The sequence below is a fragment of the Anopheles stephensi genome, chromosome 3 (assembly GCF_013141755.1).
Source record: "Anopheles stephensi strain Indian chromosome 3, UCI_ANSTEP_V1.0, whole genome shotgun sequence".
Taxonomy (NCBI): Eukaryota; Metazoa; Arthropoda; class Insecta; order Diptera; family Culicidae; genus Anopheles; species Anopheles stephensi.
The window spans coordinates 77020364-77034719 of record NC_050203.1 but is presented as its reverse complement, the minus strand read 5'-3'; the positions used below and the strand labels follow the sequence as shown (position 1 = coordinate 77034719).

Below are 14356 nucleotides of genomic sequence, written 5' to 3'. Positions count from 1 at the left end.
TCTTGTTTGTATAGGTAATTTGGAGTGTGCAAGCGCGAACGGTTCCATGGTGTAACGGTTAGCACTCAGGACTTTGAATCCTGCGATCCGAGTTCAAATCTCGGTGGAACCTCTCACTTTTTGCTTCGTGAGTGAGCGCGGAAGCTTTGCCGAAATACATCTATTCACAGGTGAGTGCCGATGATGAGTTCTTCCAAAGCCCATATCGAGAAGGTAAGGGTGCTTACTATGGAAAGGTTCGTGAGAAAAGTAAAAAAGCATCGGGCGAGGGGGCACCCGGGTTTGAACCGGGGACCTCTCGATCTGCAGTCGAATGCTCTACCACTGAGCTATACCCCCACACAATAAAAGGGCGTTTTACTGACGCATTAGAAGGGCAACCTGAGTTTCGTATCGACACTTCTATTTGTTCGTTCGGAAAATTGTTTTCATTGCTTGGTGCTTTCAATATGCATTTATTTTTCATTCCAGAAAATTGTATTTTTTTATTCTGTAGAAAAGTTATTACATTTTTAAAACCCTAGGTATAGGACTGAAGTTTACAAATACAGTTTGAAACTATTTCCCGCAAACATTAAATCGAACCATCATTTAGTGTCTGTAATGTAAAAAGTTTCATACAGTCTTTCGTACAAAAATGTATATTTCTAATGTCATAATCGTTTACTGATATTCACCAAGTTTTCAATTTTATTTCCTGTTGTACTATCAAACCGATCAGAAAGCAAGTTATTTTGGTTGATGTTGTGCAGTCAAATCGAACAAATTAAATGATTCAAAATTCAAATAAAAATTACCAACTCATCTTGGGTTTCAACTACACGGACGCACACAGTTTAATTCTAATTACGATTATTTGCGAATGAAAACGATACCCCCGGAATGTGGTTTTACGTTTTTCCTTCCTTTTTTTCAATTCGTTATGAATACTCTGGCCCGGCGTTTTGTCCATCGAGCTGCATAGGGCTGCACTTATGTACAGCGCTGGAAAAAAGGAGGCGGAGCCTGTAGGGAAAACGGAAAACAAACAAAGGCAAATCGAAGACAACAAACAAACAAATTAGTAAACTTAGAAATAATGTTTCGTTTTCACTAAAATAAATTTAAGAATTATGAACAACATTAACAGTTTGAAATAAAACTAAAATAAAATTTAGGATGAGTAAAATTTACAATAACAAGAAAGGAAACATGTGAAACTGTTTAGCAAAAACAGTACAAAGCAAAAAAGTTCCTAAAATGTTCAATAATTGCGCTAACTTTACAACAATTACCGTAAGAGAGAGCTCTGTATCGCTGACCATTTTGCACCATTAGTGCACGTGTACCGCCCATGCCACGTACCCATTTCAAGCTGGGAAAATGTACATACATCAGCTCGTAATGGCCACGATACAGTGCGCAAACTCGAGCCATCATCGAGGCTCGATGTTGTGGTACATAAGCACATACACATTTGCACGTTTTGGGTTTGAGTTTAATGTGAAAATGAAACATTACGGTTTTCATCTTGCCTCGTTTTTGTGCCCATTAAAGTGTGGGGAGTGAATGGGGTAGAGGTAATGGTGTCCTGGACCCGGGGTGGACAGGATGGAGCTTCCTTTTCCCTAGTACAGGACGCTTACGTGACCGTTTTTCGCTTAGTAGTTATGGTTATTTGCTTACAACATTCACTGATGGGGATGGGGGAGAGGATGGGGCTCTCTACCGGAAGTTAATAAATGAGCACACCGTGTGAGGTGGCCAGGTTCCGGTTGGTGGCTGGCGTTCGAGAGAAAAGTGCTTTTGATAAACAGATAATTTGCAGCCATCACGGCGTCACTGCTTAATCGATTCGAGAAGACACAGACACAAACACAGACAGGCTAACACTGGGGGTAGTTTACTCGCCGTAAAGTTCATTTGATTTGAACTTTATATTCCACGGTTTAGAATCTACACAAACACTGTGAAATATAGTTACTATTTTTCAATTTTGGAAATTCAATAAAGGAAAGATTATGCTTACATTAATGGCTCTTTAATGAGTGTCCTTTTTTATGGAACTAAACACTCATCCGAAATCCCAATTCTGAGGAATGGGAATAAAGCGTTAGAGGAACGTAGAGGACTGGGTTTCGATGGAGGAAAACCACCGGCAAACACCGGCGGCCACATTCAATAAATTGTTGAACCGCTAATTGATGCATAATTATGCTGCAGTTCCCCCCGGACGAGGAGAATGTGGGGCAAAGGAATGGGTAGCTGAATTGCAATTGCATATTTTAATAAAGCCTTTCAACCCCGAGAACAGCCATTCCATTCGCTTGTGGCAATAGCGATGGAGGAATTGTTAAAATGCTTCAATCACATTTTTTTTAATATGCATAAATGATAAACAGTTTGCTATATCATTTAATCATACATCCTATCTGTATTATAATCAGTTTAGTTTCCATAAGCAGAGCAGAAAGATTGTAATTGCAACGCCTAAAAGTATGCAATTACAGTGTTCAGTGCCAGAATTCCGAAAACATTTTTTTGTAGTAAACGTAAGTATAAAGTGACGCCATTTTTGTTTTCTTCTACAAATTATTGCACAATTTAAAGCTCTACTAAGTAATTAATGTGTGTTAAACTTTTACTGTATATTACACTAGAAAGAAATATAAAAAAACAAACGAAGTTTTCCTCCATTTCCTCAATTTCCAATTTTATGCAGTACTTTCTTACATAAATTATCTACAAGTTGGATGTTTGAAAAATTAAAAGTTTTCAATATTTGTACCTAAATAGATACTTTTAAGGTTCATTTCTCTACCACAACACAGGCTCTGCTCTGGACATTTAATTATAAATCATTCAAATAAGTCATGAAGAATTGCTATAGTTTTACAGTAAAATTATCAGAAACATACTTAAGTAAGTAAATGAAAGAAGCAAATAATTTAGCTTCAACGTGCTGCTCTAGCAATCGCTTAAACTGACTGTTTCAAAATGCGCCTGAAGGTATGCTATCAGGTGCTTAACTTCCAACACGCTCCTTAGTATCACTCAATTATGCGTGACAAAAGCAGAGGTTTCTTAACAAAAATGGTTTAGTTAACATGGATGTAGTCTTTAATGGTAAAAAAGGACTTAATTTTATCACAAAGCAATCAAAATAAAACCTTAGGTAGGTACGAATAAAACTTAATCTTCAAACTTACTTCCTCTAGCATGCATTGCCTACATCTAGGGGCGTTTTATGAACAGAACAAATCAAATGAGTTTTAAATTAGCTGCACTCTTCCCAACAAAACATTCTTAACATAAAGTTAATTGTTAAAATAACAGCTCAAGCTCAGACAAAATGAGAAATATGTACTGGTCAGCGAATTCTTTCGTGACGAAAACATTTCAAACCGTTCCACATAATGGTTCCTCGATGTTACCTTCTTGTTGCCAGCGTTGAACCACAACTCGTCAGCGAGTTAATTTTCCCCACCAACTCGCACACACACACACGCCACTTAAAATATGCTTCAAAAACTCGGCACGCTATGGTAAAATTCTCCATACCGAGCAAGCTGTGCGTAAAATGCAAAAATCTTCTCACACCGGCACACCAACACAAGCGGTTAATTATAATGATATGTAATTAATTCCGTTACAAAATCAAGCCCACCGGGAGTTACCCTTCCCAGCCGCAGCTCTACCCCACCCCACCCCAACCACCGTCTCTCACCTGTGGCCACCGCTTGCAAAATACCGCGATACCCCATAATCGCGATGACAGTAATCTTCGGCAAATTGCGCCAATAAAGCAGCAGTCATGGTAACTTGGATGGTGCATTCCACCAGCGAGCGTGCGAGCGAGCTACATTGCACATCCTCCACAGTTCACCCGAACACGTCTAATTGGCAAATATAACAGCGAAAGAGAGCCTAATATTAGAGACCCTCCGTTTATTGTTTCGCTCTTGTTGCTACATTACAAACAGGTGAAAAACAAGCAACAGAAACGCATCCGCTAATGCGTTTTTCCCTATCTCGGCCATTTTGTGTGAGTGTGCGGGGCTCGTTTCCATGGGCGACCATATGTACTAACTACTCGCCTGTCAACGGTCGCCATCAGACAGTTTCCAGCTATCGGCCGGCAGAGGGCAGCACGCCGCGGTAAGAGAGCGAGAGCGCAAGGGAATGGCGGAGATTCCTAAGCGGAGAATGATAAAACATAATTTTGCCACAATTTAGCAGACAATTTGTTCGTCAAATCGATGCAAGGGAAAACGCTGGTGATGGTTCATTAGCAAAAGCATGTAAAATGGAAGCGAATGGAAGCGGACGTCGGAAAGCTGGCCCTCGCCTCCTTATGACGTCCTCACAGTTCCGCGTTGTTCCATCCATAGTTTCGCTAGCGTGTAAGTATGGGTGCATTATGGTTCCATTTAAGAGTCGTCAATCACATCCGGCACGAGCACGGTAAGGGAGGGTTCGAGGCTCGTCGAGTGGCCTGCCTGAAAGGATTTGCTTCCCTACCGATTGCTTGTATATAATGGGCGCTTCCGGTACATGGTCCGGTGCTTGGTAGCTCGCTTAGGGTGTCGCGAGCCGTGCCAGTCAGCCAGTCAGTTGTCGGTGTGCTACGGTTGCAAAAGGATGCTCAGTGTTGCCAATCACCTCCGCCATCAAGGATTTGCAGGTTGGTTGGTGTGTCACAGTGAGTGATTCGTTCTCAGAATCTCGTCAACCGTTCGCGTGTTCGGTGTGTAATCGCTAGTGAGCAGTCAATGTGTACAACCGATCAGCGTGGCATGGCATCGTCCGTACAGGCACATCTGCACGGTAGCAGTACTAGGCCAGGTTACGCCACGAAGGATCAACTTCCGGCGGCCCTTGCAGCACGGTGTAAATCGCCCTCGGCGACGGGTGTCATCGCCGTCAAGACACCCTTCTCGATCGAGGACATTCTGTTTCAAAATGGTGGTGGTGCTGGCGCCAGTGTTGGACATCCAAATAGTCCTTCGAGGGAGCGTGTCATTCCTTCGCCCGCCGATCGTCATCCGGTAGAGTCGGATGTGGATGAATCGGATGTTGGGGAAGATTCACCGGAAGTGGCCACTGTTCCGACGGGTAATGCTGTGAACAGTGGTCGGAGAAAGAGTGCGTGTGAGTTAAGCGTAGCCGAGCGGAGTGTGGTGAGTGGAAATTGTGGGGAAAACAATGCAAAATCTGGTGGCGATAGTGTTGGTGCGCGTGGACAAAGTGGCCAGGATGGGAATGGGTTGGGTAAAGGTGGAGAAGATGACTATCGGAAGATGGTGATGCATTCGGAAAGGTGAGTTTAACTGTGGAGAGAGTGTGAAAACGAGAGAGAAAGCATAGGAATAACTGATATAAAATAATGGAAAAATACGTGAAAAAAAGTAAAAAAAGGAAAAAATATTCAATTAATTGATAGGAATACGATGAAACTCAGACAGAAGGTATGAAAGCAAGAAAAGAAAAATGAGCAGCTAATTTAAAAAAAGCAACTCGAATTTTGCTAAATTTATATTAATTTGACAAATGAAACCAGCTCCTAATCGAAGAGTGGATCACGCTAAAATAGAATCAAAACAGAGAGAATAAGAAGAACTAGCGATAAAAAAATATTTTAAAAACTTACAGACATTAATGCCAGTACCAGATAAAAGGCGGAAATGGGTAAACCAACGATAAAATTGTGTGCCTCTTTACCCTCCGGTATTTCAGCGCCTAAAAGTATGCAAATCAAATATGAAAGGAGCGCGTATGGTGCGAGACCTTTGTAGATTGTAGCAACAATGTTCAGACTCAAGTTTCATGGACAATTTTTGAAAGTCTCCAAGTGTTTGTTGTACGACTTGAATTAAATTGAATTACAATTTACAGGACAAAATTTCAAACTACTATGCAGTTTTCCAAGTGACATATGAGAAACAACCTTATAAGAACTCGGATTGCCATTTTTGGCTTTCTTGGTTTGATTTTACCAAAAGGTCAGAATGGTTAGTCCTGTGGTTGGTGACATGGAAAGCTTCTGAATACAAATTTCTATTTATTGATAGTATAATTATTGAGGTTAAAAGTGTCCTTTGGAAGGACCATAGTACGCTGTGTATGGTGCAGTGGCATTTTCCTTGAACATGTTTTAAACCTGCGTATTTTTATTGGAAATCCATAAATAACTCGTCGATATCTTACTAGGAAAAGGATCAACTGTGAGTTAAATAGCAACGAAAATTGCAGTTCGAGATACGCTGATTTCTTAGAATCGTGCGTATGTGGAAAATTTATTGTACACAGATTGCATACCTTCAGGCGCTCAAAATTCTTCACACAAAGAATTTGGAATGTTTTGAGAAAGGAAATAACACACCGAAACTGATGATGTTGTGTGTTTTTTTTAAAGATAACCATTACACTAATTCGTAGAACAAAGGAGAGCACTATCAATTTAATAGCTAAAGTTAAACGACATTTGACATATTTTAACTAGAAAACAGCTAACATCGTTGATCGTTTGCTAGTACTTTCTAAATGTTACAAGAATAATTAACTGATTTTCACAGCATTCCCGATTGTGCCTTAAGATACCAACGCCTGAAAGTATGCAAATTAGAAAATTTAGGGCTACAGATTGGGCGTTGTTAGACATTTGGACACCGTTTGATGCCTAACTGTGGAAAAAGAGTCAGATAACTCTGTCATTCGTAAAATCTTTCTATTTACTGAATTTTGAACGAAATTTAAATAAAAATCTCAAACAGAAAGTAGTCAAAAATTAATGTTGTCTCCCTTCCTAGATTTGGCAGCAAACTAAGCATGGACCACGGCAGCACACCACACCAACCGCCGGCCACATCAGCTTCCCGCCCACAGCAACAACAACAACCACCGCCACCACCTCCTCCCGTACCCCCACCCGTACCCCCGGTGAGCAACGCCGGCCCGGTACAATTCACCAGCGGACCGTCGGCCGGCGTCATGTACACGACCAACCCGTACAGTGATCCGGGCTATCTGCAGATGGCACTCGGCGCCTACCTAGCACCGTCGGCCAGCGGATACAAAACGGTCGATCCGTACTTCCTGTCGCAAGGTAGCGTCCAGTAATCGATTTGTTTTTCATCGATAATTAAGTTGGGACCTCGTTGTCATCCCCCCCAAAAAAAAAAACCTTGTCAATGGGTGTTAACGTGTGAGTTTTTTTGTTGTTTCATTGGACAGGAATTTTCGCCAGCTCACCTCTGTTCCCCGGTGCCGGCTGTCCGGACATTGCGCTCGGGTTGGGCATGGGCATGAGTGCGCTACGTCACTGCCGACGTCGAAAAGCTCGAACCGTGTTCAGTGACCCACAGCTGACCGGGCTCGAGAAGCGGTTCGAGGCACAACGGTAAGCGGGGCTATTTTTGGTGATGCCGTTGATAATGAAATTAAGAGTAAACTTTTGCGTTTTCCGGGTTGGGTTGCTTTTTGACCAGTGCTTGTTTCTTGTTCTCTGTCCCTGTAATGACAGCTACTTATCGACGCCGGAACGTGTCGAGCTGGCGTCCGCGCTCGGGTTGAGCGAAACGCAAGTGAAGACCTGGTTCCAGAATCGGCGCATGAAGCACAAGAAGCAGCTACGTCGACGTGAGGTCAATGCGGCCGGTAAGTTGCCCGGTACAACCGGTAGAACTTTTAATTGAGTTAATTGCTGGGTTTTTTTGCGGATGGGAGCGGAAGGGAAGAAGCGAAAGTTTGGAGCAATGACCGGTCACCGGAGTTTTTAAGGGGCGGTAAAGTATCTTCTTCGGGGGCGGGGGTAAAAGTTTGACCACTCCACTCTTGCCGGTGACCCGAGACCTGATTGTGCAGCAAAGGGTACTACGCCATCGTGAAACTCAATTACCGTAGCCGAAAACTCCAAAGAAATCTTCCTTTTCGCAGACCATACTAGGTGGAGACGCGTTCTAAGTTAGTGGGGTCCAAATTGGGAGACTGAAAGTAAAAACCCTTTTAAGAAGTTTCGACTCCTCAGAAGTCGACCCCGGGACAAGACATCCGATATCTTTGGGTTGCATCTTCAAGCAACCTTTCCATTTACTGTTTTCGCTTGGAAGAGTTTTATTTGATGCGGAAGAATTCCGTTGATGATGAACATTCCTTGCTGGGGATGGAGCAAATGGACGACATTTTCCCCTACCTTCCTGGAGACACAGTGAACACGACAGGGGGACCCACTTGAATTCTGTGTGACTTTGGCTATTCACAAACAATAGTGCCCTTCGTTGGGTCGCTTTCATGTCGAGTGCTATTGTGTCATGGATGTCTACATGGCAGAGCACAATGCGCTGGTATTCAATATGGAAGACACACTGAAGAAAATTCCTCATTGCTCACTACCTTCTTAAAAGGAAGAGTCTTGCGCCGTACAGCCCACGGTGTCATGCGGGTTGCGTGGTGTTAGGCGTCTTAAATAATTTACCGAATTTCTCTCTCTCTCTCTCTCTCACACACATCCATTTCATCTTTCCCGCACAGATACTGGCGGATCGGGTCAGAACGGAACCAGCAACGGTGGAAGTACCAACTCATCCTCTTCCTCCTCCAGCCGACTTCATGGAGCAGCGGCAGCGTCCTCCACCGGATCAACCACTTCAACCTCATCCTCGTCTTCCTCGTCCGGTTCGTCAGGATCGTCCTCGGCGGCAGGTGGTGAGAAGGGTGGCTTCACTGCCTACAGCAACGGGAAAGCTGCTCCGGGTGGAGTGTCGGCACTCGGCAACAAACCTCCACCCAGCTCGTCCGCTTCCTCCTCTGCCTCTTCCACCTCGTCCAGCTGTACGAGCGGGGGTATGCTAAAGCCCTTATCGTCCACCGGTGGATCGATGCACTCATCCTTTAGCTTGGTGAAACGATCGGCGGCTGCTGCAGCGGCGGCTGCTGCGGCTGCTGCTGCTGCGGCCGCTGCTGCCTCCATGAACAATGGCGGCCCGGGAGCATCGATGCATCATCCGTTTCATCCCAATCATCCACATCATCCGCATCCCCATCACCACCATCCGCAGCAGGCTCATCATCATCCGGGAGCTGGTGGACCGGCGGGTCCTCACCATCTGCTAGCGTCTCATCACCTGTCACATCTTGGTCCTCCACCAGGCCACCGTACACCACCGAGCAGTGAGGATGAAAATGAGCTGATGAACGATAGTGATTCGGACTGTAGTGATGTCGATATCGTTGGAGACGAACAAGGCTATCTGACGTAAGGATAGGAGTGGTGCATGCTGGACATCCCGTCAATTGGTGAATGGTAGTAACCAAGTAAATCATGTGTATAGTATGAGGCCCCGTTGGGGAGAAGGGAGCGAGGGTGTATAAAGAACTTGAAAATAGTGGTTGTGTATTAGATGTCCTCGAGCGAATTGAGGTTAATTCAGCACCGTTTAAATTCTTCCATCAGGGTAGGGTTTAGGAGCAAACTCGCAAGCTAGTATTTTCTTATTTAATTTGTCAGATGGAAGTCTGAGTTCTAATATCCAAGGTCTATTGAGTATCGAGATCTCGCAATAGCCAATTTATCAAAGAGACTGTCCTGTGGATATCCTTCGTCGATCAATCCATGTTCCAGAATTTCAGATTTTCGTTTAGAGTACTAAACCTGGACCTGGAGCTCTTTTAGGTCTTTCAATTTCTCGTGCACCAAAGATTCTACCATTGGATTTGAATCTTCAAATTAAATCAAATCTTGACAGTCCGGAGTCCAGCAAGGGCACATTAACAGAAAACCTAACTTCAGCTATTACATTCAGTTTGCTTTCCTTTTATGTTATTTTCTTCAATCTCACATTACAATAGTCAGATAAATGCATATAAATTTAATACCGAACAGGGCTAGTGTTGCAATGTAGCGTTAGAAATTTGAATTAAAACCAATACAACAGTATCTAGTCAAGAAGTGTGCGTGTGTGTGTGTGTGGTACAATAAGCCGTACTGTTGTCCACGAACGACAATATAAGAGACTTCAATAAACATACATCGCTAAACGAAAATCGAATGGCCTCCAGTTATTGCCGCTAAGTGGAAAATGGAGCACACCACTCGGTGGACACCGGCTTGGAACAATTATGCCAATCCCTTTAATTGCGATCCAATAGCTCTAGCGCTAAAGCGGGTCAATTACATCAAATCATTTCAGCCTAAGGCTCTTGATGTTTTCGCTGTGAGGAAAGGAGACTTTAACTTTGAACCAAAAAAAAAAAAAAAACGCTTTTCTTTGCCTTTCCTTTTGGTGGAAAATCCACCCGTGACAGCTAAGGCGGAGCTACGATTAGTACATAAGTGCTACATCTGCCACAGTAGTACATAGAAGCCGTCGTCATGAATCAGGATGCATCAATGGTCGGAAAAATGCGATGATAATCTACCCCTCGGTCCGCTTCTTCTTCAGGGCATGCGCAGACACACGCGGTGGAAGGAAAGGCTCGCGCGGCCCGTTTGTCATCGCCCGTTGTTGTGAAAATTGTGCACGGCGAGCAAGATTGTGAGCACGGCCTGCACAACACACCGAAGCACATTCGGCCGTGCGCTCATTAGTTCCAATTATATTTGATGAAGATATGGCATGATGCCAGAGCCAACCGACCCCCCCCCCCCCATCCACAAGTGCAAAGGGGCCATGGATGATGGGCGCTCGTTTGGCATTTTCTTTAACTCGCGGAAACAGTAGCACCTTGTGTAGCTCATCGTGTGGCTTCGTGAGTTTTCCTGCAAACGGGGGAAAAAAAAGGTTAGTTGAGATAATTGATTTAGGACCGTCCGCCACAAATCATCTCCTGATTGAGCGCATTATTAAACTTTATGACTGCGATGTGTGCGTGTTTGTGTGCGGAAAATCGGGTTCTAAAACGGATGGGACCTGGCGGAATGACACTCAGCGGGATACTTTTTCTATTCAAGTTGCAAAAAACTTTTTTGGGGGGATGTTTTGACGCTGGTGGTGGGATCTACACCGAGATTTGATTAGAGTTTTAACTTGACATGTGAATATGCTAATCTGATATGTTGGAATGGTTTAAAAAATCAAGAATAATTTGATGCTTGATAGAAGTTAGCCAGTCTATATGAATTTCTGGGAATTTCTGAGAATGAAGTGCTCATTTAGGTAGTAAAGTGGTGCTTCTAAAGTCCGATGAGGATGGATTAGGATGCTAATAGTTCCAACGTTTTGGAACCTGGTGCGCATTCTTGAGCACCTAGTGTTATTAAACGACGAGATCATTTAAATGTGTGGGTCTCTTGAGCTACTAGGCCGTTTCGACCTTCTGGACGACGAGAATACTTTAACTACTAGACTCTGACACGACCTTATCCGTTAAGTTAATTCAGAAGAGATGCCTTTTTCAAATAATTTAGAATGTCTGCTAATGGAAGTACAAGGGCATTAGCGATGGTATCTCCACACCCTCACCAAGAATATCAGTGAAGACATAGAAATATGCCACATCAGGTCTTCTCTATTACAACTATACGTTATCTCTCTAAAGGATTCCCTGCTGTATACTTCTTCGGAGAACCTGCACCAGTCTCTCCATCTTTGTCTAGTTGCTGTTCTATAGATCCTGATCTAGTATCTAGTATGCAATTGGGCCATGTAGCTAGGCGGCATGAAAGAGTCGCTGACGTCCTCACAGAGAACGCCTCTGAACAGAGCTAGACGGTATAGAGCATTTGGCGTTTAAGCTTCACAGCTTCTAGTTACTTAGTTGCTTAGGGATTCTTAAGGATATCCTCCTATAAAGGCGACCTCCACTGAGGTAAAAAAAAACGGGAGTTGTGGCTGTACACGAGTCTATCATGGACAATTGAATTGGTGGCTTATATGAAGAGGACTTACAGCCTGATCATGAACGTCGAACGGCAAAAAAGCATCCTCAAAAAGCTCAATCAGTATCATAGCAGTGTTCGAGCTGCCGTTCGAGTAATAACTGGAGCTTTCATTCGACGAATGCTTGACATGAAATATGCTGAAATCATTTTCGTTTACAGCGTTTACTCGCTGAAACCGTTTCTACTTTAATTTGACGATATTTTTTCTTTTCCTGTATTTTATTTGTACTTTTTCACTCTCTGTAAACCAAATGGTCATGCAGTGTTGTTTATATTTTGTGTCCGGTTTGACAGCTCAGAAGCCAGTTTGACAACCAAAACAGCTCAAAAAAACGATGTAACATTCGTCGATTCGAATATGTTGGATGATACCAAATTTTCTGCCGTTCGATTCGACGTCTCCATTCGATTCGACTGCCGTTCGACGTTCATGATCAGGCTGTTAAACTTTGTCTACATATTTTTTCCACAACAAAATCTGTTTTCTATATTAAAACAAAAAGATTTTTCTTCTTTTGATGCAACAAAAAGTCTTGAAGGACTCATCAATTTGCTACCATCTAGTTACTCTTTCATAAAGTAAGGATATTGATTTTTACTCAACTCTTTCGCGCAGATGTTTACCACCATTAAACACCATCAAACACACAGGGATATCCGTGAGAACCTTCTCGCAACCATAGTCCAACAACAAGTACCACCTTCCCAGCACGTACGTGCCAGCGTCAGAAAGTCTTTAAGTAACTAATTAGCAGCAAAAGGTTCCCATCGGTTCGGGGCACGTTTTGCAGGGTCGAAGTTGTAGTTGTTTGTTTGTTGCAGAAAACAGTGACAGGCACGTAGCCAGGCCAGGCAAAGAATCCAGCATCTTCTCATTACTGTTGGAGATGGCGGGAGCGACAAATGACCCAGTTGGATGGAATGATTTCAGCAGAAAGCAGATTTATGATGTTAAAGGTCAGGTGGAGCAATAGAAGCTTGCGGTCGTTTTTAAAACCTTTCTAATGACCGCATAAAACGATTCCAGTGAATCAGATGCTCTGACATCGCTCAAGTGTCATTCACACCCCTGCTCATCATCATCATGCCGGTCGGTGCCGTTGACATCCCTTGTCAAGCAGTTTGTTTGAGGCAAAACATTAACCCTCATCACTTCCGAAGAGAACTGCATACACACATTCTTGGTGTGCATTCATCGCCTTTGTCCTTGCACTTCCGTTCCGTGCTGCACTTATCGATTCACAATCACTGCCACACTGTATGCTGAGCGGTTGATGTTACAATTATCTGAACGATCTGAAGACAACACTGCTAACTTGGTATGAGAAAGATCTGTTTAACCTGTTCGCAGGAAAACGGAAATGCCGGTGTCGGGAGCAACGGAAACCGGATGCTCCAGCAGACTCATTACTGTTATTAGCCGGGAAATGTCAACGGTAAAACGGCCTGGTTAAACGTGTCGAGGGCTATGAATTAAGGTGAGCAGATAAAAGAGTAACCGTCACAGCATGATTGCTGGTTGTGATGTAAAGCACCGTGTGCGAGTGGAAATGGGGGAATTATATATCAAAATAGTTGCATAACGCTTATCACTGAGCGATGATCGGATGGAAGGCATGACGTTCGGAAAAAGGTTAAAAAAAGGATGAATTTCCTTGAACCGACGATAGGTTTAAATGGCACGTGTGCGTTACAGTTAGGGAAATTATAGTTTGATAACATCATGTACGAAACATGACTGTAATAAATTTTACTGATTTAATTAAGTTAAATTGAGTTGATAGGAGTGAAGTAAATGAAATTATTCAGTCGTTTATTAAATATTTTGAACAAGCTAGTAACAAACTTTGAAGAGTGTAACATTTTTTTTAATATTTTTTAATAATTTTACGTACCTTAACTTTTATATTTTTATGTATTACTATATTATTTCATGACTTTACTCTTTTGCAAAGCAATTTTTAGATTATGGGTAACATGTTTTTTTGTATTTAAATTCTTAAATTTCAACATCTCAAGGAACAAGTTTTCAAAAAGTGCTGTATGAAAAAGTTAATTTAATATGTACAATATTACGAAACAATTTTTATAAAAATTATGAACCATTCTTCGAGCTCTAAAATGTTCAAAAATAAGCTTCAGAGGAAGTAGCCATATTCACTTTTACACTCTACGTTTTATTAACAGACACTACCATTAGTGGCCTGCCCATGCAAAGAGCTGAAACACTAATGGGTAGCTGTAACATCCCTTAAGCTCACATTTTAAACCGAACCTATAGTAGAATACAATACCAATAAAAAAAAAGCAGTTTTCCCATCCTCCGTGCTAAGATCGGCAATTTAGATAGCACTCCAGCACTTCAGACATATTCGCCGACAAACAAAAAAAAATAACAAAAAGGGCCACATCGCACTCGGAAAGCATAAAAAGCAACAACAAAAAAAAAAACACTCAAAGCACGGAAAATGCCACCGAATAAGAGCGGAAAAATTGATT

General features: G+C 42.7%; 1 protein-coding gene and 2 non-coding genes across 3 annotated transcripts; 2 read left to right on the top strand and 1 right to left on the bottom strand.

The window, feature by feature from the left end:
* Positions 1-40: 40 nt before the first annotated feature.
* Positions 41-112, top strand: Trnaq-uug. Its single transcript has one exon. It is a non-coding gene; the product is annotated as a tRNA-Gln (tRNA).
* A 155-nt stretch (positions 113-267) lies between these two features.
* Positions 268-339, bottom strand: Trnac-gca. Its single transcript has one exon. It is a non-coding gene; the product is annotated as a tRNA-Cys (tRNA).
* Positions 340-4410: 4071 nt separating this feature from the next.
* LOC118510873 (brain-specific homeobox protein) lies at positions 4411-9492 on the top strand. The gene is made up of 5 exons (XM_036053235.1): positions 4411-5299; positions 6789-7084; positions 7213-7378; positions 7502-7635; positions 8509-9492. The coding sequence occupies exons 1-5, from the start codon at positions 4752-4754 to the stop codon at positions 9234-9236; spliced, it is 1872 nt and encodes a 623-aa protein (XP_035909128.1). The 5' UTR covers positions 4411-4751; the 3' UTR covers positions 9237-9492.
* Positions 9493-14356: the final 4864 nt, after the last annotated feature.

Excerpts from the sequence above, each read along its gene's own strand:
- LOC118510873 (XM_036053235.1), top strand. The coding sequence starts at position 4,752 with ATGTGTACAACCGATCAGCGTGGCATGGCATCGTCCGTACAGGCACAT. Across the intron at positions 7,379-7,501 it reads AAGCGGTTCGAGGCACAACG|CTACTTATCGACGCCGGAAC; the intron begins GTAAGCGGGGCT and ends CTGTAATGACAG. Across the intron at positions 7,636-8,508 it reads ACGTGAGGTCAATGCGGCCG|ATACTGGCGGATCGGGTCAG; the intron begins GTAAGTTGCCCG and ends TTTCCCGCACAG.